Genomic DNA, 20757 nt, shown 5'->3' with positions numbered 1-20757 from the left:
TGGTTATCTTACTAAAAATCAACTTGTAGTTTTACTAGGGCATGTTCAAGTATAACTTAAGACCAGTTCATAGCTTCAGAACCTGACCTCATGTATTCATTATGTGTGGGCCACTTAATATAAAGTGAACATCATGTAATTTTTTGATTTCCTGTGGGTTGTCTTCCTGTACCTGTGTAAATAGGCAGCAATTATTTCAAAGACCCAGTTGTGGTGTTCTGAGTGATTAGGTCAGGACCCTGTTTTAATATTGAGGGAACAGTTTTGGAAGACTATACTAATTATGATGGGAATATGATCTCTGTAACCCTGCTACCAGTATTTAAGTCCCCCCTCCTCCGTTTTCTAGATTATGGTACTTAGGATATGTTATTTAATCTCTCTGTGTTTCAGTTTCCTCATTTGTAAAGTGGTGATAGTAGTAGCATCTAATTCATAGGGTGAGTGGGAGGTCATGTGAAGCACTAGAGTTGGGCCTGCACTGGGTCTCAATGAATGATAACTTGTAATTACAGGGATGATTAAAAATGCCATTTAGATTATAAATACAGAAGAGTCATCAAACATTTATTGTGTGAAACATGCCAATTGATGTTAAAACTAAAAGGACTAGATTTTCAGTTGTTTCTGGTTATAACTTTTTTTAACAGCATATGTCTCTGAATGATCATATTTTCAAGAAGTAAAACAAGTACATTTTCATTGTTTTCTGTAGACAGCTCTAGCTCTCGCTATTGCTCAGGAGCTGGGTAGTAAGGTGCCTTTCTGCCCCATGGTGGGGAGTGAAGTTTACTCTACGGAGATCAAGAAGACAGAAGTGCTGATGGAGAACTTCCGCAGGGCCATTGGTGAGTATCATGTTTGTGGGAGGAGGAGTTCTCACTTGCACGGTGCACTAAAGCCTCCTGGTTGTGAAAAAGACTTCATGATTTGTATTTGTTGTACTGCTCTTTTTCTTTTGGCACCATTAGTGTTATCTTTGCAAATAAAACAAAAACCCAACTTTCTAATTGAGGTGCTTTAACAAGCAACAAACGTGGGCCCTAGCTATGGGGCTGAGGTTCTTAACCTGACAAAATAAATGTGGCTATAAAGTGATTTTTAAGAAACAAGTCAGGCCCTGGCTGGTGTGGCTCCGTTGGTTGAGCATAGTCCCGTACATCGAAAGGTCGCCAGTTTGATTGCCAGTCAGGGCACAAGCCCAGGTTGTGGCATCAGTCCCCGGTTGGGGTGCGTATGGGAGGCAACCAATCAGTGTTTCTGTCTTTCTTACATATATCTTTCTCTCTCTCCCTCTCCCTCTAAAAAGTCAATAAAAACATATTTGAAGAAAAAATCTTCACAGTGACATCTTACTTGAGGAGGGAAAAAAAGCCCATGGTTAGGGCTTTGGCTTTAAAAAAAAAAAAAAAAAATCAGATTTTCCTAGAAGCCTTTTTATGTTTTTAGAGATGACTTTCCATTGGAAAGGTTTTGGACTTAAGCCAAAAGAATTGTGTGTCATGCTGCCAGAAAGCCCCTGGTTCTGGATATTGAGCCAGAAGAACTGTGGCCTGTCAGAGAGTGATGATACTATTTGGTCACTGGCAGAGCTTTGAGGCTGGCAGTGCCAATCTCGTAGGGCTTGGAGCTACCATATGGAGTGTTTGTTATGTGCCAGGCCCCTGCATTGATTATAGCCTTTCCTTCTGCCGAGAGGAAGCTCTCAGTCTCATTTAACATCTTCTAAAACAGATTCAGAAAGTTCAATAACTTGTCCATAGTGACCCAGCTAGTAAGAAGCAGAGCTCTAGTTTTAACCTAATTTGTCTGATTCTAGGGCCCATGCTTTGAAGAGCTGCTGTGAGGAGAGAATGACCTCTCTCCCGAATGTTTCCCTCTTGCCAGCTAGGACTTGTGGGGCAGGCTCCTGTCCTTATTTCTTCTGGCCTACCTCTGGGAAAATCTCAGCTTCTCTCACATCTACTTGTAGAAATAGTTTATTCCTTTTAAGCTGTTAAGAAATATTTAATGATTCTGCACGTGTGGGAGTCTGTCTCTAGGATATAGTTAGTTGCTGAGTCATCATGGCTTATGAACACTTGTCAGTGCCTGCATCATTTTCCAGTCCTTTTGCTTGTCAAAGATAAATATTCTGAAGAAGGAAGTTTATTAAAAAAATTCAAGGAGCCCTGGCTGGTGTGGTTCAGTTGGTTGAGCATCTTCCCATGTACCTAAAGTTCCCCAGTTTTATTGACGATCACACATGCCCAGGTTGCAGGTTCAGTCCCTGGTCAGGGTGTGTGTAGGAGGCAACCGATTGATGTTTCTCTCTGATATTGATATTTCTCTCTCCCTATCCCTCCCTCCATCTCTAAAGTTAATAAAAATATGTTTTTTAAAACTAGAGAGAAATTATTTTTTAAAATTTCAAGGAAAATATGAAAGTTTAAGCAAGAATAGATTTGTCTAGCCCAGGATCCTTGCCTCAGAACAGCTAAAGTCTAGTTTAGGGGTAAGATCCTATAGGGCCTTAGCCATGGTTAGGGCTTTGGCTTTTTTGCTGAGTGAAAGGAGAAGTAATTGGAGAATAGTTTTGGTTTTATAAGAATCTCTGGCTGGGGTATAGAGAGTAGACAGTAAAGAGGGCAGGTACAAGTAGAGAGATCATAAGTTGTCTGAGAAAGAGATGGTGATAGCCCTAACCAGTTTGGCTCAGCGGATAGAGCGTTGGCCTGCGGAGTGAAGGGTCCCAGGTTCGATTCTGGTCAAGGGCATGTACCTTGGTTGCGCGCACATCCCCAGTAGGGGGTGTGCAAGAAGCAGCTGATTGATGTTTCTCTCTCATCGATGTTTTTAACTCTATCCCTCTCCCTTCCTCTCTGTAAAAAATCAATATAATTTTTTTTTTTTTTTTTTAAAGAGATGGTGATAGCTTTCAGCAAGGGTGGTGATGGTAGAGGTGATAAATGGTTGGATTTGGGATATAGCTGGGTGATAGAGCTGACAGGATTTCCTGAAGGATTAGGTGTTGGGGGCTGAAAGAAAGAGGAGGCAAAGATGTCACCCTCTTTTCCCAGCTTTTGTCATTTTGGGAGTTGGGAAGGCATGGGAAGGAACAGACTGGATATTCATTAAATGTCTACTATAGATATAGGGGGTAACAAAGGTTGCCCAAGTTGCTGACACACAGTAGGTGCTCAGTGAAGTTTTTGTGAGTGAGAGAAGGGGGTGGACTGTAAAGCAGAGAGAAAACAACCTTTAGCTAAAGTAAGATAGCGCTTGGTCTGTTTCTGGCAATAGACATTCTGTTTGATTTATACAGTGTTTTTAAAAATGAAATTTGAGTTATGTAGTTGCCAGTATTTAGAGATTGAGAGATGTCATATAAAATCCTTCCTTCTGGCTTGAAAGAAGCTTTCATTTCCACCTAGCAGCAGTCGGTCAAAGCTAAGTGGGTTCTCTCCTGTTCAGAGCAGGCTTGCACTCCAGCTTGCCCCAGTCTCTGTGAGGCTTGCTCTGCTTCTCAATGGTCCTTGCCAGGTCTAGGTAAGCCTGGAGTTTGGGACTCTTGCTTTAGACCAGAGACACTGTGAACTGTCTGTAGGCTGCTTTGTGTTATTTGGAATATGGACTTTTTTTTTTAAATCCTCACTCAAGAATATGTTTTTATTGATTTTAGAGAGAGAGGAAGGGAGAAGGGGAGAGAGAAACATCGAGAGAGAAACATTGATTGGTTGCCTTGAATAGGCACCCCAACCAGGGATCAAACCCGCAACCTTTTTGGTGTACAGGATGATGCTCCAACCAAGTGAGCCACGTGGCCAGGGTGGAATATGGACTTTTTATTTATTTATTTATTTATTTACTTATTTATTTAATATCTTTTCATTGATTTCAGAGAGGAAGGTAGGGGGGGAGAGAGAGATAGAGAGAGAGAAACATCAATGATGAGAGAGAATCATTGATCAGCTGCCTCCTGCGCGCCCCACACTAGGGATCGAGCCCACAACTTGGGCATGTGCCCTGACCGGGAATCAAACCATGACCTCCTGGTTCATAGGTTGACACTCAACCACTGAGCCACACCAGCCGGGCATTTCTTGCTTTTTTAGCAACATTTGTATTTGTAAGGTTTAGCCTGTGTTATTACATGAAGTGTTGAAAGGCATTCAGTGAATGTTATGATGCCATAGGTTTTAAATCTTTTGAGAACTTTTAAAGAATTTAATGAACATGTGTCATAGATTTTATTTAACTCATTAATTAAGGAGATAATCTGTAAGATGTTACAACTGGTTCAAATATGTGTACTAATAAAATGCATTTTTACAAATTTGAAAAATATTTTACTGACATTGATAAAATCTGACAAAACTGACCTTTACGTGAGTGTATGTGTTTAGGTTGCTTAAAGGTAATTCAAATGCTTTAACATTTGAAAAAATAAAGATAAATTTCCTAGGCACCAGTTTTGTGATTTGCCCTTTTTGGGGGGGAGGAGAGCAACACAGTTCTTTTGATGGCAGCCAGGTGAAGAGAAATTTCTTGATCCTGCCACCGAATAAAAAGGCAGGTCATTGACAATCTTCAAAAAAGAACCCTGCCCATCTTTCTCTGCCTTTGAGTTTCTGTGATGTTGACAGTGGGGGTGGGAGAAAGCAGTAAGCTGACCAGAAATAAAAAGCAAGGAGTCTGTGCTATTTCCTTGATGTGATGAAGGTCCCTGTCAGGGATTTAGAAACCTGAGCCAGCAGATGAAACCTGTGTCATTTGCGTTGTTGTTGCCAGAGATAGTGCCAGCTCAGTCCCTTTCCTGGCTAACAGCCTGTTTCATTGTCTGTCAACCATATCCCCTGTCTGCTTGTCAGCACAGAGCAACTTCTAAACAAATATGGAACTAGTGAGAGATGGGAATGCCTTTTCCCCCGCTTGAGGAATTTCATGTCATAGTCGTCTAACAGTAAATATAGGGAAACATTCCATTTGGAGGAATTTATCTCTGGGATATGAAAGTTTTGAATTAAAAAATCAAAGTTCAGCCCTGGCGAAGTGACTCAGTTGGTTAGATCATCATCCAGTACACCAAAAGGTTGTGAGTTTGATTCCCAGTCAGGGCACATACCTAGGTTGTAGGTTCGATCTCCAGTCAGGACATGTATGGGAGGTGACCAATCACTATTTCTTTTTCTCCTCTCCTCTCCTCTCCTCTCCTCTCCTCTCCTCTCCTCTCCTCTCCTCTCCTCTCCTCTCCTCTCCTCTCCTCTCTCTCTTCCTCTCTCTCTTCTCTCTCTCTCTCTCCTCTCTCTCTGAAATCAATAAAAAAATCATGTCTGCCATGTGGGTTAAAAAAAATCAAAATTTCATTTAAAAAGTACAGAATTTTCCAAGTTGGTCACAATCTTTTTTTTTTTTTTTTTTTTTAGTAAAGGTGGAAATTTATTGAAGAACAAGTACAGACTCCCACATGGGGAGGGGGAAAGAATCTCAAAGAGTCCCCTGTCACAGTCTTCTGATACATTCATTTTATTTAGAAAATTTTGACATGGTGTTCAGGAACTAAGAATTTGGTGAGGCAAAAATGAAATGCAACCTCTATTTTGGGGCTATTCCAAAACTTCCATTTGTAGGCTATCAGATTGAGTGAAGGTAGAATAAAACGTTTCCTTCACTTGAATATCTGAGAGAGTTTTTGCCCAAATTGGGTTTCTGGGGAAAGAAGTCAGCCGCCCCAGTGTTAAGATAATGACCACATTTAAAAGTGGGAAGTGATTGACACCATTGGCAGTGTTTCTTTTTGCCATTGGGTATTCCCATATCAGAACAGAGGTGGCTCCATGGTGAGGACACCCAGACCATATCAGGGCTTCCTGCCATCAGAAGTACTGTATGGCTCACATTTTGAGTAGAACAGAGTTCATTATTCTTTAGATGAGTGGTTCTCAGCTGTGGCTATACATTGGGATCATCTAGGGAGCTTTAAACTAATAGTAATGGCAGGGTCCCCACCCCTGAGATTTGGAGGTAAGTGCTTCAAGTGTGGCCAGGGCATAAGGAATTGTAGAAGCTCGTCAGGTGATTCTAAAAGGTAAGAACCATGACTGTAGACTCCAGCTAAGGCTTAGAGCAGTGTTTCCTAAACTTAAGCCATCAGTGTTCTTCCTTTACTAGGTCCCACTAATACAATATTATTTATTTAAATATTTTTAAGGTGACTTGGTAATTTTGTGCAGACATACAGAAAAGTACATGTACCATAAATATAGAGCTCAGTGGATTATCATAAATTGAAAACCCACCCAGTCAAGAAAAAGAATATTGCCAATACCCTAAAGTGTAGTTTGTGTCCTCCTCTATCTCCATCCTTCCTTTCCTTGTCAAATTAATGACTGCCTTGAATCTAGCATTATAGTGTAGTTGTACGTGTTTTTAAACCTCAAATGAATGCAATTTTGCAGTATATATTCTGCCACATTTGGCTTCTTTCCCACAAAGTTATGTTTGAGATTCATCCATGTTGTTGCATGTGGTCATAATTCTTTTTCATTGCGTTGTGATATTCTGTTGTATGAGTAAACCACAATTCAGTTGTCTTCCACTGTTTACAGACAGTGGAGTTTTCTCAGGGTTTGGCAATTAAGAACAATGCTTTTATGACTACTACCGGCTGTATCCCTTGGTGCACATGTGCACTCATGCCTAGTGAGTATATACCTAGGAGTTAATTGCAGAATCATAGGATATTCAACTTTAAGAAATAATACCATGTTGTTCTTAAAGTATTTATACCAGTTTACTTTATAAATACTCCCAGTAGCAGTGTAACCTTCCTGTTGTTCTGCATCCCTACCAACTCTTGGGATTATCAGCCTTTAATTTTAGTGATTCTGGAGGTTGTAGAGTAGTATTTCATTGTTGTCACCCCTTGAACGTGTAGCAGATATCTGAAACAATTTTGAGAATTATAGCTTGTCTGTTTAGTTCTAGATTAGAATCGAGGAAGTCCCTTTGAAAGGCTGAAATACAATTGTTTTTCTGTGTTCTGTTATATTTGTATCTGTGGTGCTTTTCTACACAGGAGTATACCCTTGAATGTACGTCAGTAAGGCTGACTAGTCAATTCTTGTGACATGGAAGTTTTGTGGCAATAGAAGTTGTTAAGGAGTAAGAAAATTATGCTCTGACCAGAGTTCATCTGCCATCTCTTCCAGGGCTGCGGATAAAGGAAACCAAGGAGGTTTATGAAGGTGAAGTCACAGAGCTAACTCCGTGTGAGACAGAGAACCCCATGGGAGGGTATGGTAAAACCATTAGTCATGTAATCATAGGACTCAAAACAGCCAAAGGAACCAAACAATTGAAAGTGAGTACATGTTTGTGGACTTTTTTTCTCTTGCCTTAGAATCTCTCAGCACTGTGTGGCCTTGGGCAAGTGGTATAACCTGTGTTCCAGTTTCCATGTCTGTGCACTGTGGGTGATGATTATCATAGGGCCATCTGAGGATGCTATGTGTATAAAGTAGTAACAAGTATAGGGCCAGTACACAAGGGACTTAATAAAGATAGCTTTTTCTTATTTACTCTAAGGAAATTGTATATGTTAAAACATGAGCTGTGTGGCTGTTCGAGTATACCTTCTGCCACCTATTTATGTTATGACTATTTGTCAGAACCCTGGGCTACTCTCTGAACCTGGGCATATACTTTCAGTTACAGTGCTCATGCTTACAAAAAGCAATGGCATTGAGTAATTTGGTAAGAGTTGGAGAATGGATGATGAGTTGACTTCAAGAGACCAAATACAGCAGATATATGTCAGGACCTAGAAACCTGGAGTACTTCAGTGGTTGGTTCTGCTTAGGCCAGGGCTTTGTAGAGAAGCCATAGTGCTGGACTGTGGGAGGCCCTAGGAGGCCCTCAGACCCCTGTCCTACAAACCTGAGGATGCTGGCAACAGGGGTGCCTGGTGGGAAGAGCATGGATTTTGGAGTTAGAGTCTGAAAGGGAATTCTGGCTCTGCTGCTGATAATGGTGTGACCTTTGGGAAGTGACTTTGTTAAATGGGAATAAAAAATTGCCTATCTCACAGAGTTCTTTTAAGGATAAAAGTTGTAGCTTTGTATGTGGCACCTAGTTACCTAAGAAGTGGTAGCTTTTGATGTTATTGTCAGAGCTTTCAGTTAGAGAAATGGAGCAGTTTAGATAGTAGGCTTTGCATTATTATTATTTTTTTGTTGTTGTTAATCCTCACCTGAGGATATTTTTTTTCATTGATTTTTAGAGAGAGTGAAAAGGAGGGAGGGGGGGAGAGGAGAGAAAAACATCGATGTGAGAAAGACACATTGATTGGTTGCCTCCCGCATGCGCCCCAACCAGGGCCAGAGATTGAATCTGCAACCCAGGTACGTGCCCTTGACTGGGAATCAAACCCTCAATCCTTTGGTGTGTGGGCCAATGCTCTAACCACTAAGCAACGCTGGCCAGAGTGGCTTGCTTTATTATTAATAATATAACATCATCATCATAGCTCTTATTTATTGTATGTACTGGGCCCTGTGCTAAGTGTTCCAACAAATATTTATTATTATTTATTATGTATGTATTTGTTTGTACTAGTATAATTTCCCACTGATAAAGGAACTGAGTCTCATTAATAGGTTAAGTAGTTATCTTAGGATCATACAACTAGTTAAGTGGTAGAGCACCCTCCAATCTAGTATGTGACCTTTTGAAATCAGTTGAACTCTCTGGACCTTCATTTTCCCATCTGTAAACTGCAGTAGATTGATCACAATTTGCAGTATAATTTCTCCATCTTTGTTCCTGTCTGTGATTTCATGGTTCTTTGATTCTGTGAGGTGGTTTCTTGGTCACTGCTTTATGGAGATCATAAAAATGTCTCTTCTTCAAAGGGCCATTTTTCTTTTTCCTAACAGGGTTTCCATCTTAGGGGCATGCCTCTGCAAATAATCTCTTTTAAACCTGCCCCTCATCTCTCCCATTCTGTATTAATTAGATTTCTTAGTAGGACCTGCCACCTTCCAATAATTATATCTTCAGTCAATTCATTTGGGAAATTAACCAATATAAAAATGCTTAAGGCAAAAAATAGTGTGTGCTCTTCAATGTATGATAGATAAAATAAGGCATGCAACTTAGATTTCAGCTATCCATAAGGCTGCTTTGCACAGTTTCCTTAGAAAATGACATAGGGGAGAGGTGAAATTTTTCTTTTAAAATGAGTACTTCTAGCTGCTTTGAGTATAAGGTATTTGGATAGATGGGGCTTAAATACTCATGGATATTTAAGTGTGAAGGAGAATACCTTATTTGCAATCAGTATCGAATGCCTCCCTCATCCCATGCCCTGTGTCAGAGGCTGACCAACCACTGTCCCTCCTGCCCATGGCAGTGCTCCAAGAGGCCATCAGGCCCAACCCAGCCAGAGAGGCAGAGCTTTGTTTTTGTGGTTACCATTTGCAAGAGCTTTATTGAGATATAATTTCAAACAAACTCACCCATTTTAAGTGTACAACTCAAGGAATTTAGATCTATTTACAGAGTTGTACAACCAACCAGTTTTAGACCATTTCCATCACCCCAAGAAACCTCATGCCCAGTTACAATAGCTTCCCATTCTCACCCATAGCCCCTGGCAACTACTAATCTACTTTCTGTTTCTATATACTATTTGCCTTTTCTGAACATTTCATACTAGTGGAATCATACGATATGTGTTCTTTTTTAAAAATATATATATTTTATTGATTTTTTACAGAGAGGAAGGGAGAGGGATAGAGAGTTAGAAACATCGATGAGAGAGAAACATCGATCAGCTGCCTCCTGCACACCCCCTCCTGGGGATGTGCCCGGAACCAAGGTACATGCCCTTGACCGGAATCGAACCTGGGACCTTTCAGTCCGCAGGCAGACACTCTATCCACTGAGCCAAACCGATTAGGGCCAATCTGTGTTCTTTTGTGTCTGACTTCTTTCACTGAATCCTGGGCTTTTACTCTTTAATATTGTTTGAGACAAAGCCCAAGTGTTTTTCACATTACAAAATGAAGTTTAACTGGGAGAAACTTATTTCTAAATGCTAACTCCTTACAAAAGATGCTGTCCTAGAATATTGATCATCAGGGGTAGCCTGAATCTGGACGATCTGGAGAAAAGCAGCAGTTCCCCAAATATGCTACTTTCCTGGAGATAGAAACAGGCAGGCAAGCAGGGAGCAAAAACTGGAATTTGAATCAAAAGGCTTGGGAAAGATCCTGGTTTATATTTCCCTTTGAATTTTACACATCTGTGATCACATCTGGGTGCTGTTATATAGATGAAGAAACTGATAGCCTTGTCCAAAGTCACAGGCCCACAAAATGCTAGTTACAAAAAGAAAGCTTTAGTTGCAGAAGGTTCTATCAGTACCCAAGGTGAGGAATGTGAGGGACTGAACCTGCGACAGCCATCTTTAAAGGGGTGTTGGGGCCTGTCCTCCAGGAACAGTGTAGGCCGCCTAAAAGTAGTCAGAGCCATGTTTGCCAGTTCGCAACTTTAGGAGTAAAGGGGGAAAGGAGACTAGGCTTCCCCCTACGTCCCTCTCTACCTGGAACACAGGTACACTCACTCTTTTGCTTTCCCTCTAGGACACTCAAACCCTCAGAGCCAGCCTCACACATTCTAATACAGACACATGCACACAAATACACTTTCTCCATACAGTCATTAGCTATCTCAAATCCCTTACGGAAAGATACCTTACAGTTTGTCAGAAATAAATATAATATGTATTACACTTCTCTGATTCACTTTTTTTTTTTTTTTTTAATTTTAAGCTGGACCCCAGCATTTTTGAAAGTTTGCAGAAAGAGCGAGTAGAGGCTGGAGATGTGATTTACATTGAAGCCAACAGTGGAGCCGTGAAGGTAATGCATGATTTGTCTGCCATGGGGAGACCTGGGTGACCAGGAAGTTGCTTTCTTTGGGAGTGGGTATGGGGTGTCTGGGGCGATGCTGATGGAAGGTCAGCAGTTGCCCCTTTGTGTTTAATAAAGTTTGCTTTCCCTTTATCTTCATTCTAAAAAGTCTGTTAGAAAAATACTAAAACCTGTTTAGAGGGGGGAGTTTAGGGTGAGAAAGCAAAACAACTGTAGTCATTTTTAAATTGAAATGTGCAGTGTATTTAATCTTCCTTTTATCTCTTTGGTATTTTCTTCTCAAGATATATGTGTGTGGAAAGGAATGCTGCATTAGTTGGCATTCCTTTTATATCTGATTTTCAGTGTCCTGTACAGTGTTCCTCACTGTTTAATGGATGCGCATAATACTTCATATCATACAATAAATCACCCACCTACAAAGGAGTCTGAACAACTCCCTCCGGCTCCAGTTAATCTATTGGATTTGCCCTTTATCGGGAATTGCATACAGTTAAAAGAGAGAAGGAAAAATATTCTTGGAGAAAGTATCAGGTGTTTTTCAACTGGGTTTTTGGAGCCCAGAGATGAGCAGATAGCTTCCTTCTCTTGGCAGCAGAAGAGTGGGGAATGCTTGGAGTTGGTCGAATATGAGTTAGTCGAGTATGCTGTCAGGCCTACACTTGGGAACTGAGACTTTAATCTCACTTAGCAATGTGCCATTTGGGGACTTGGCAGTGAAAACTCACCAGGCACTCAGGTTTCTCTCCCTTTGCAGCGGCAGGGCAGGTGTGATACCTATGCCACAGAATTCGACCTTGAAGCTGAAGAGTATGTCCCCTTGCCAAAGGGGGATGTGCACAAGAAGAAAGAAATCATCCAGGATGTGACCTTGCATGACTTGGACGTGGCCAACGCACGGCCCCAGGTAACTGCCTTTACCCGGGCATGAACTGGCACACAAGCCCTTTTGCATGTGCACAGAAGCTCTGGGAGTGAATTGTCAGAGTCTTGCTGCTGCCCTTTCTTAGAGAAACAAGTCCTTTTGTGTCTGTAATGTTTAGCAGTGAACAGCGACATGAGCTAAGAGGGACTCCTTTGTTCCAATTCAAATGCTCTAGTCACAGATGATTTCACATGTATTGTTCCTTATCCCAGCCAGGCCTCTGGCCCTGACTATATAGCCTCTGTGGCTTCTCTCCAGCAGCAGCTCACACCTGGGATTCTTTGGGTGTTAATGGTGGGGGGACAGGAGTGTTCTTGAAGCCCTTTGCAGGAGTTTAGAAAGGCTGACAAGGCTGTGTCTTTCCCCATGCTTAGCAAAATCCCAAGTTTTATAGCTTTGAGTGGGACCTGTATGTGCTGCTCGTGCTGAGTAGAAGATGGATACTTTGTGGGAAAATACAGTATGACTTTATGACAGCTCTGGGAAATGTGCAATTTAAAATCCCAACTCTTTCCTGCTGGTAGTCTTTGAGTTTGCTTTCTTCTTCATGCCAAGAGAGGCTACCTCTTCTCTAGAGAGGATGGATTTTTGAAATTGAAATTGGATCCTTGGGTGTTTTGTCCCTTGGAGCCTTGGCCAAGAGATTGCTGAAGAATCACATTGTGGACTAACAGGTTCGCTCTGCTTGTGGAATGGCTCTCCCCAAACCGACCTTCTAGGAGCCTTTGACTTAGAGAGAGTGCAGGGCTGAGAATTGCAAGTCAGGGTTTGTGTTGCTGTGATGCTAATGAGCTTGGCTAATTAGTCACTTTGGGTCTCCAGGTTTTCTGTGACTTAGGGCTCTCTGATTTTGAGTTTCTTCCTCTGTGAAAAGGATATAATAGTACCTGTTTGCAGGGCTGTTTTGAGGATCAAATGTTGTAAGTCTTCAGGAAACATTTGCTACATTTTACTAGTGAACATTTAGTGAGCGCCTCTGTGTACCAGGGTCTGGTAACCAACAGGTTATCATGAATTGCTGGGTAAATGACAAAACAGCAGCTTCTTGCTGACTGCCCCCAAGGAGCTAGTGGGGAGGGTTCAGGCAGGGGGTGAGCCTATTAGGAGCCAGCTATTATTCAGGGATGAGCTCACGGACTCTGAGCAGCTCCAGGTTAGGACTAAGTTAATGCGACTGCGTCACTGAGTCTAATGAAAGGAAATACAGGAACATAATTAAGTACACCTTATACCTACTCGAACAGTGTCCCCAAGGGAGCTGGAGCACCAGGAGGGGTCAGACACCCCACAGAGGACCTTTGACCTGAACTTGAATGGATAACTGGGAGCTTCCCAGGAAAGAGAATGTGGTTCCTGGAAGATAGACTAGAATACACAAAAGCATTGAGTCATAAAAGAACTTGGGTGTTCAGGGAACAGTTAGGAGTCCTATGTAGCTAATCAAGGAGTATGGGATTGGAAAATGATATGACCGGAGATGGAGGTTGGGCCAAGCCCCACAGAGCTTGTACTTCCCATGAAGGGATTTAATTTTATTCTTACAGGTCAGGGGGAACCTCTTAAGAATTCCTGTTTTAGAAGCTTCTTAAGCTTTCCACTGGAGCTGTTCAGGGTCTGTACACCTTAGGACCCTGTCAAGTTGACATTGGGAACTGGTGGGATGAGGGAGTGGGGACGGGTGAGGCTTTTACAGCTGCCTTAGGAAGCAGGACTGACTCTGTTAAGTCTTCTCTTACACAGGGGGGACAAGACATCTTGTCTATGATGGGCCAGTTAATGAAGCCAAAGAAGACAGAAATCACAGGTAAGAGCAACAGCAAGGCCTGTGAGCCAGAAGCAGAGCTGGAGGGCCCTGGATTCTTATATGCTTCCTGTGTGAGGCTCTGTGAGTGACTCTTCCCCAAAACGGAGGAAGAGCCTGACTCTATGCTAATAGTCTGTGGCTGGTTTAGACGGCCAAAAGCATATCGTGTGTCCTCTGACCCTGCTTGCTAACACACACTCTTGACTGCATTCAGTATCTTTGCACTCATCTTTGGATGGAAACTGTCACAGATTCTGGTCCTTTGAGGTTCCAGAAATGTGGATTGTGTCACCCCAGCTCTGTAGGATAGCTCCGGCCAGAACACACCTGAGCACAGCAAGCTCTGCTGTCTGGGTGCCAGGGGTCCCCATTCCACTCGCTCAGCCTCCTGAGCACTTCCCAGAGCTTGGTAAGAATGTTGCTGGTCCCTTGTGGACTTTTAGTTTCCCTTGCTTCTCTTCCCTATGGGTACGTATCTCTCTTCACTTATTTTACCCCCTATAGCTTTGTCACCTTAAAGTGTTAAACATTAAAGCATCTTATTTTCTTTAACATTTCAGCCACTGGAGTGATCTGAGGCCTTTCTGTTAGAGATACCAAGAGCAGTTTCTGTATTTTAACATGATTTTGACCATCCCTGCGTCATGGCTTTGGTGGGAGATGCTGTATCAAATCTTCATGTTCTGTTTATGATTAGCTCCCTCCAGATGATAGCACAGGATCTGGTTTGGAAAATGAGAACTGTGACTTTAGATGGGTTCTTTAACTTTTGAGGGACTCGTCCATCTTAGAACTCTGAGATTGGACCTTTTCTCAGAACCTTTCATTCCTTTCAGGTTTCCTTCCAGAAAGGATTCTACACATGCTTTCTATTCATTTCTTTGTCCAGCCACTTGAATGAAAGTTAATTAACCTAAGCTTTGTCATAAAGGGTCAAAAGAAAGGGTCATTTACCAGTGCAGAATAGGATAATTTGCATATGGAAACTCATTTCATCCAGGGCTCCCAAACTCCAGGATCTATGGCATCAGGCAGGGAGCTAAGTTTGGGGGTGTGAGTAATAAGATCTGGTGGGGAGAGTGACTTAAAGCACATCTTTAAGGAGCTGCCTATTTTGTGACTTCTGGTGTGATTATTCCTACTTTCAGATGATAAAACCAAAGCCTGGAGTAGGGACACAACTTGCCTGGGGTCACATAGCGAACACAAAACCAGGATCCAAACTTGGGTTTGGGTTGAATTCAGGTGTGGGGAGCAGAGAAACGGTGACCGTTTTCCCCACCTGGTACTGACCTTGCATGTCTACCCTTGCTGTCTCCTAGACAAACTTCGAGGGGAGATTAACAAGGTGGTGAACAAGTACATTGATCAGGGCATTGCTGAGCTGGTTCCAGGAGTGCTCTTTGTTGATGAGGTCCACATGCTGGACATCGAGTGCTTCACCTACCTGCACCGGGCCCTGGAATCTTCTATCGCCCCCATCGTCATCTTTGCATCTAACCGAGGCAACTGTGTGATCAGGTAGGGGGCTATCTGCCAGCCATGAGAGTTTTCTATCTTCCATCTGGTTAACTTGTTCCTCTGGGATCACTTTAAACATTATTACATCATGAGTCAGGCTGGGGATGAGCGAGCTCATGTTCATTTTGAGAGAAACATGCCAAAGTGGCTTGCCTTCAAAGGTAGTTCGTGTGTCAGCCTCAATCCGTCATGGTCACCAAAGCCAACAGTCACCCTGTTACTGAATATGAGGGCCTCCTACGGGGTGTCTGGGGTTACAGTGTGGTATGATTTGGTCATTCAGTTAGAGTGGGCAAAGACAAGATCAGACAGGCTGGTCTTGGATGATATATATATATGTTACCTTCTATCCTTATACTAGCTCTGGGAGTAAATATTCTTGGCTTCATTTTTCAGATGAGAAAACAGAATGGTAGCTTAACTTGCTCGTGGTCATAAAGATAGAATGAGAACCCAGGTCTTTCTCATAGTGGAACCAGTAACAAAACCAGAATTTTCTCTCTACTCCAGAACTTTTTGGAGCCACACTGGTGCCTTTCCTCACCCCTATTCCCATAGTTCTGCCTTTGAAAAGGAGAGGTGTTAACACCTGGAAGGCAAATGCTCATATGATGCTTACCCTGCCAAGGTGGGCCCAGCGCTGGAACAGGGACTTGGTTGATAACTGTTTTCTCCTGAGTGTTCTGTAGGCCTGTGAGCCCCTGAGGACACACTATCTTCCCAGCTCGTAAGCCTAAATGTCAGTATCCCATACTTGGTACTTTTTTTTTGCTGTTTTGGTTTTCTGTCCTCCTGTTGGAAAGCTGAGGCCTGCTAGTGGCATGAAGGGGGATGGTGAGGAGCCCCTTTTTAAGTCTGTAGCAGAGTAGTGAGAGCAACAGAGCCTTGGAGGCTGCGTCCTCCTGGCAGCAAGGGTGCTAGGAATCCTGAAAGAGACCCCAAGGCCCATGAGTATTAGCACAGAGCTGGAGCCACACTGTTAGGAATCCAGATTGCTGATTCACCTAGACTTGGCTCCTGAGTGGCAGTGGGTCATGTGCAGTTTAGCTGGCTCTTGATGGAGCAGCTTTGTCTTCTCCATTGAGGTTGTCCAGAAGCCGTGCTGTTGGCACTGGGTTGGGACCCCCTTAGATTCCCCCTCAGTTGACTGGGAATTAGAACGTGTGTTCATGATTCAAGTTTATATAGTAGTATCTTGTAGTCACTTTGAATCCCTGAAATATGCTGTCTTGATAGCATTGTTGTCCCAGGTTTTTTTCTGCCATCTTAGAGAGAAGGTAGCTTGTACCAGGTCCAGGACAGTTGTTGGTGAGAGGAGCCTGGCTACCTAGGCAGCTTCTGGAAACCAGATATGTGGTCTGGTGTCCGGTGAGCGTGGTGTCCCCGCCACACAGACCCTGCAGATTTGCTGTACTTGCCTTGCTTTGGTCAGGCCTGGCTACAGTTGGACAGCTGGTGAAAGGGCTCAGCCTGGACAGATGGCATCCCTGCTGCGGAGCTCTAACAGGCTTCCTTCCCTCACAGTGGATAACCCAGCCCAGTAGAGCCTGGTAGCTTCTGGCAGGAGCAAGATCTCTTGGACTTAGAGTACCTTCTCTCAGTCCTGTCCCGTCCAGGAAAAAGGTGCATAGGAAGGTGGCTTTGATCTCAGAACTTCCCAGTAGGGACAGAGCTCTGGTCAGTCTGCAACCTGGGAGACATGGCCAGCCTCATTCTGACTGATTTGATCAAGGGCTCCTTGAGGCTGTGGCTGCTCACTGCTGTCAGACTGCAATCACCCAAGTGGAGGGAAGATGTTCAGAGTGTGGGTCTTGTGCAGGCCCACTGAGGTAAACAAAATTGGGGTGTGTGTGCTCTACAAGAGGATTTTGGTGCCAAGCTCTAGTGGGAAATTTGTTGAGTGGTGATGATGATGTCAAAATATCAATAATAAAAATATCCAACATGTATGAGGAGCTCTTTCTGTGTACCAGGCACACTGCTGCTCTCCCCTCCGCTTAGTGAGGAAGGGACTGCTGTTCTCGTTCAGATGAGGACATCGAGGGTGCACCAGGAGGGGCCCTTGGCTAAGGTCACACAGCTCAGAAGCAAAGCTGGGATTTGACCGGAGCATTGTACTTCAGAGCCATGCTCTGAGATGTGAGATGTGAAATGATGGAATTTCTGGAATGTCTGTATAGTTTTGGCCTCATCTGACTTGCCGCCCATCAGACTCTACCCCCTGGAGGTAGAGTTTGAGCTTCCTTGCCTTCAGACCCATATATGACCTTTAGAGCCCGAAAAGAAAGGGAGAGGAAAGGAAACTCACAGTAATTGAGGGCTTCCTCTGTGCCAGAAACTGTCTAAAGTACTCTACGCTGGCCTTCTCTTGTAATCTCAAGGCACCCTGACCACCCTATCTCCAGATTCACATGGGAGGTGAATTGCGAGGGCCATCTGACTCCAAAGTCCATGCCATTGCTGCTTCCCTGCACTGCTTTCCGTAGTTGCCCGGTCAGTGAGTGGGTAGGGTTGAGCTTTGATGTTGTTTGGTGGTGTGGGGAGCGTCCGTACCTGATGGAGAGGTGTGGCTGTGAAAGTGCAGACAATCCCTAAGTCCTCTGGGTACATAGGGGGAGTCATTCCTGGAGGAGCACATGGCCTAGGCTTCTTCCATGGTGCCTCCCTCTCCCATGGGAAGAGAGAACATTCACAGACACAGTGGGAGGTGAAGCTGCACTGGCTCCACTCTTTTTACCTTGAGAAGTCTTTTCCCTTTCAGGCTGCAGGATGCTCAGGTGTAAAAGGAGAGCCTGGCCTGATCCCAGCTCTAAAACTTGGGAGGCCTTCTTTTCCTGTGGAGATTAGCTCCCTGGGATTAAGTAGTCTTTGTAGGAGTTTTTCTTCACAAGTCAGTGTTGCATTAAAGCATGGAGCCTTAAGAAACAATCAGGTCTGAATTCAGTGTACCCCTGTGGCAGAACACCCCAAGTGGCACTTTTGTTAAAAACCAGCTTTTTCCTGGCCGTGTGACTCAGTTGAAGTATTATCCTGATGCATCAAGTAAATAAGTGGAACAACAAATTGACATATCTCTCTCTCTCTCTCTCTCTCTCTCTCTCTCTCTCTTTCTCAACAATAAATAAGAATAGAACAGCTTTGTGGAGATGTAATTCACACATAATACAGTTCACCCAGTTAAAGTGTAAAATTCAGGCTTTTTTTTTAACATATTCACAAAGTTGTGTAATCATCACCGTAGTCTATTTTAGAATGGTTTAATCACCTGCAAAATAAATGCTATACCTATCAACAGCTACCCTGCCACTTCCACCCATACCCCTCCCTCCCACACACACCTATTTTTTCCATAGCCCCTCACAACCATTAACCTACTTTCTGTCTCTATGCATTTCATGCCTTTTCTGGATAGTGACCATTAAGTGACCATTACGACTGGTCAACTGAATGACCGGTCGCTATGACATGCACTGCCAACCTCCCGCGGTCCCTCCCCCCGGCCAGCCAGCCCCAATTGGCCCTGGTCGGGACTGGGCGAGATGGACTCGATCAGCCCTGATCACCAGCCAGGCTGAGGGACCCCACCCATGCACGAATTCAAGCACCAGGCCTCTAGTTTCATATAAATGGTACCATACATTCTTGTGTGTGTTTTTTTGTGTCTGGCTTTTTCCACTTAATGTAATGTCAGGGTGCACCCATGTTATGGCATGCATCAGTACTTACTTGTTTTTAACGCTGAATAAATAGTATTTTAAAATATGGAAAATTTAGTAGCACATTTTTCTATTCATCATTTGACGGACATTGGGATACATACCTGGGAGTGCAATTGCTGCATCAAATGGTATCTCTACTTAACCTTGCAAGGAATTGCCAGACTGTTTTCCACAGTGGCTTCATCACTCGCACCAGCAGTGTGTGAGGGTTCCAATTTCTCCACATCCTCAACAATTGTTATTATTGTCTGTCTTTTTTATTCTAGCCATCTAGTGGGTATAAAGTGGTATCTCATTGTAATACTGATTTGCATTTCCCTGATGGTTAGTGATGTTGAACATCTTTTCATGTGCCTGTTGGCCATATGTATATCTTTGTGGGGAAATTATCTGTTTATGATCCTTTGCCCATTTTTTTATGAAGGTTGTATTTTTTTATTGTTTTTATTCTTTATGTATTCTGGGTACTAGACCCTTACCAAATATATTATTTGCAAATATTTTTTCTCACATTCTGTCAGTTGTCTTTTTTGTTGTTGTTAAGCCTCACCTAAGGATAGTTTTTTCATTGATTTTTAGACAGAGTGGGAGGAGGAGAGACAGAGAGAGAGAGAAACATTGATGTGAGAGAGACACATCGATTGATTGCTCCCATATGTACCCCCACCAGGGCCAGGGATGGAGCCTGCAACTGAGGTACGTGTCCTAGACCAGAATTGAACCCGGGACCCTTCAGTCCGCAGGGCAACGCTCTACCCACTGAGTCAAACTAGCTAGGGCTCAATGTCTTCTAGATTGTGTCTTTCTTTTGACACACAAGTTTTAAATTTTGATGTCCAGTTAATCTGTTTTTTTCTTTTGTTGCCTGTGTTTTAGTCTCATGTCTAAGAAAAATCATCCTATATAATAAAAGCCAAATATGCTAAGTGTCCGGTCGACTGGTCGGCCGTTCAACCAATCAGAGCGTAATATGCTAATGATATGCTAAGGCTGCTCAACGGCTCACTATGATGTGCACTGACCACCAGGGGGCAGACAGTTGACCAGTCGCTATGACATGCACTGACCACCAGGGGGTAGATGCTCCAACCTGTAGGTTAGCTTGCTGCTGGGGTCTGGCCAATCGGGACTGAGCAAGATGGGACAGACATGCCCTGGAGCCCTCCCACAGTCCCTCCCTGGCTGGCCAACCTCTTGCGTCCCTCCCTAGCCCTGATCATGTACCGGTGGGGTCCCTTGGCCTGGCCTGCGCCCTCTCGAAATCTGGGACCCCTCAGGGGATGTCAGAGAGCCGGTTTCGGCCTGATCCCGCAGGCCAGGCCTAGGGACCCCACTGTTGCACTAATTCGTGCACTGGGCCTCTAGTTCATACATAATCTAAGGTCACAAAGATTTATACTCTTATGATTTTTTAATAAGAGTTTTCTAATGTAGCTTTGACATTTAGTTACTGATCACTTAGAGTTAATTTTTGTGTGTGGCATAAGGAATAATAGGTCTGTCCAACTTCATTCTTTTGCATGTGGATACCCAGTTGTCCCAGGACCATTTGTTGAAAAGACTGTTCTTACTTTATTGAATTGGCAGCCTCATCAAAAAATCAAATGGCTTTCTTCTTAGGGCTCAGTGGACTTATGGGAGTTACCCTTCATGTTACCCAGAGAAGTATTCTTTACTGTGCTTCCTGTCATCATAGAAGCTTTAAGCTTTGTGTTATCTGTGTCCCTGCAGTTACAAGGTTATATAAACAACCAGTCAGGCAGTAATTCAGAGCCAGGGAAATTTTTATTTGTCTTGCCTGGAGGTGCTGCTGGCATCTAGTGGGTAGAGGCCAGGGACACTGCTGAACATCTTACAATGCACAGGATAGTC

General features: G+C 43.3%; 1 protein-coding gene across 2 annotated transcripts in view; it reads left to right on the top strand.

Annotated features, from left to right (window-relative positions):
* The window catches only part of RUVBL1 (RuvB like AAA ATPase 1), a 34626-nt gene that overhangs the window by 4883 nt on the left and 8986 nt on the right, over positions 1 to 20757 (top strand). For both annotated transcript variants that reach the window (XM_008159385.3, XM_054724334.1), the window contains exons 3-8: positions 716 to 848; positions 7191 to 7342; positions 10815 to 10904; positions 11674 to 11823; positions 13582 to 13645; positions 14968 to 15166. In XM_008159385.3, the coding sequence (XP_008157607.1) occupies positions 716 to 848; positions 7191 to 7342; positions 10815 to 10904; positions 11674 to 11823; positions 13582 to 13645; positions 14968 to 15166 (788 nt within the window). The remainder of the gene's footprint in view (positions 1 to 715; positions 849 to 7190; positions 7343 to 10814; positions 10905 to 11673; positions 11824 to 13581; positions 13646 to 14967; positions 15167 to 20757) is intronic.

Source organism: Eptesicus fuscus, chromosome 12 (genome assembly GCF_027574615.1).
Source record: "Eptesicus fuscus isolate TK198812 chromosome 12, DD_ASM_mEF_20220401, whole genome shotgun sequence".
Classification (NCBI taxonomy): Eukaryota; Metazoa; Chordata; class Mammalia; order Chiroptera; family Vespertilionidae; genus Eptesicus; species Eptesicus fuscus.
Note: the sequence above shows the minus strand (reverse complement) of the source record. Positions and strands in the feature narration are given on the sequence as shown.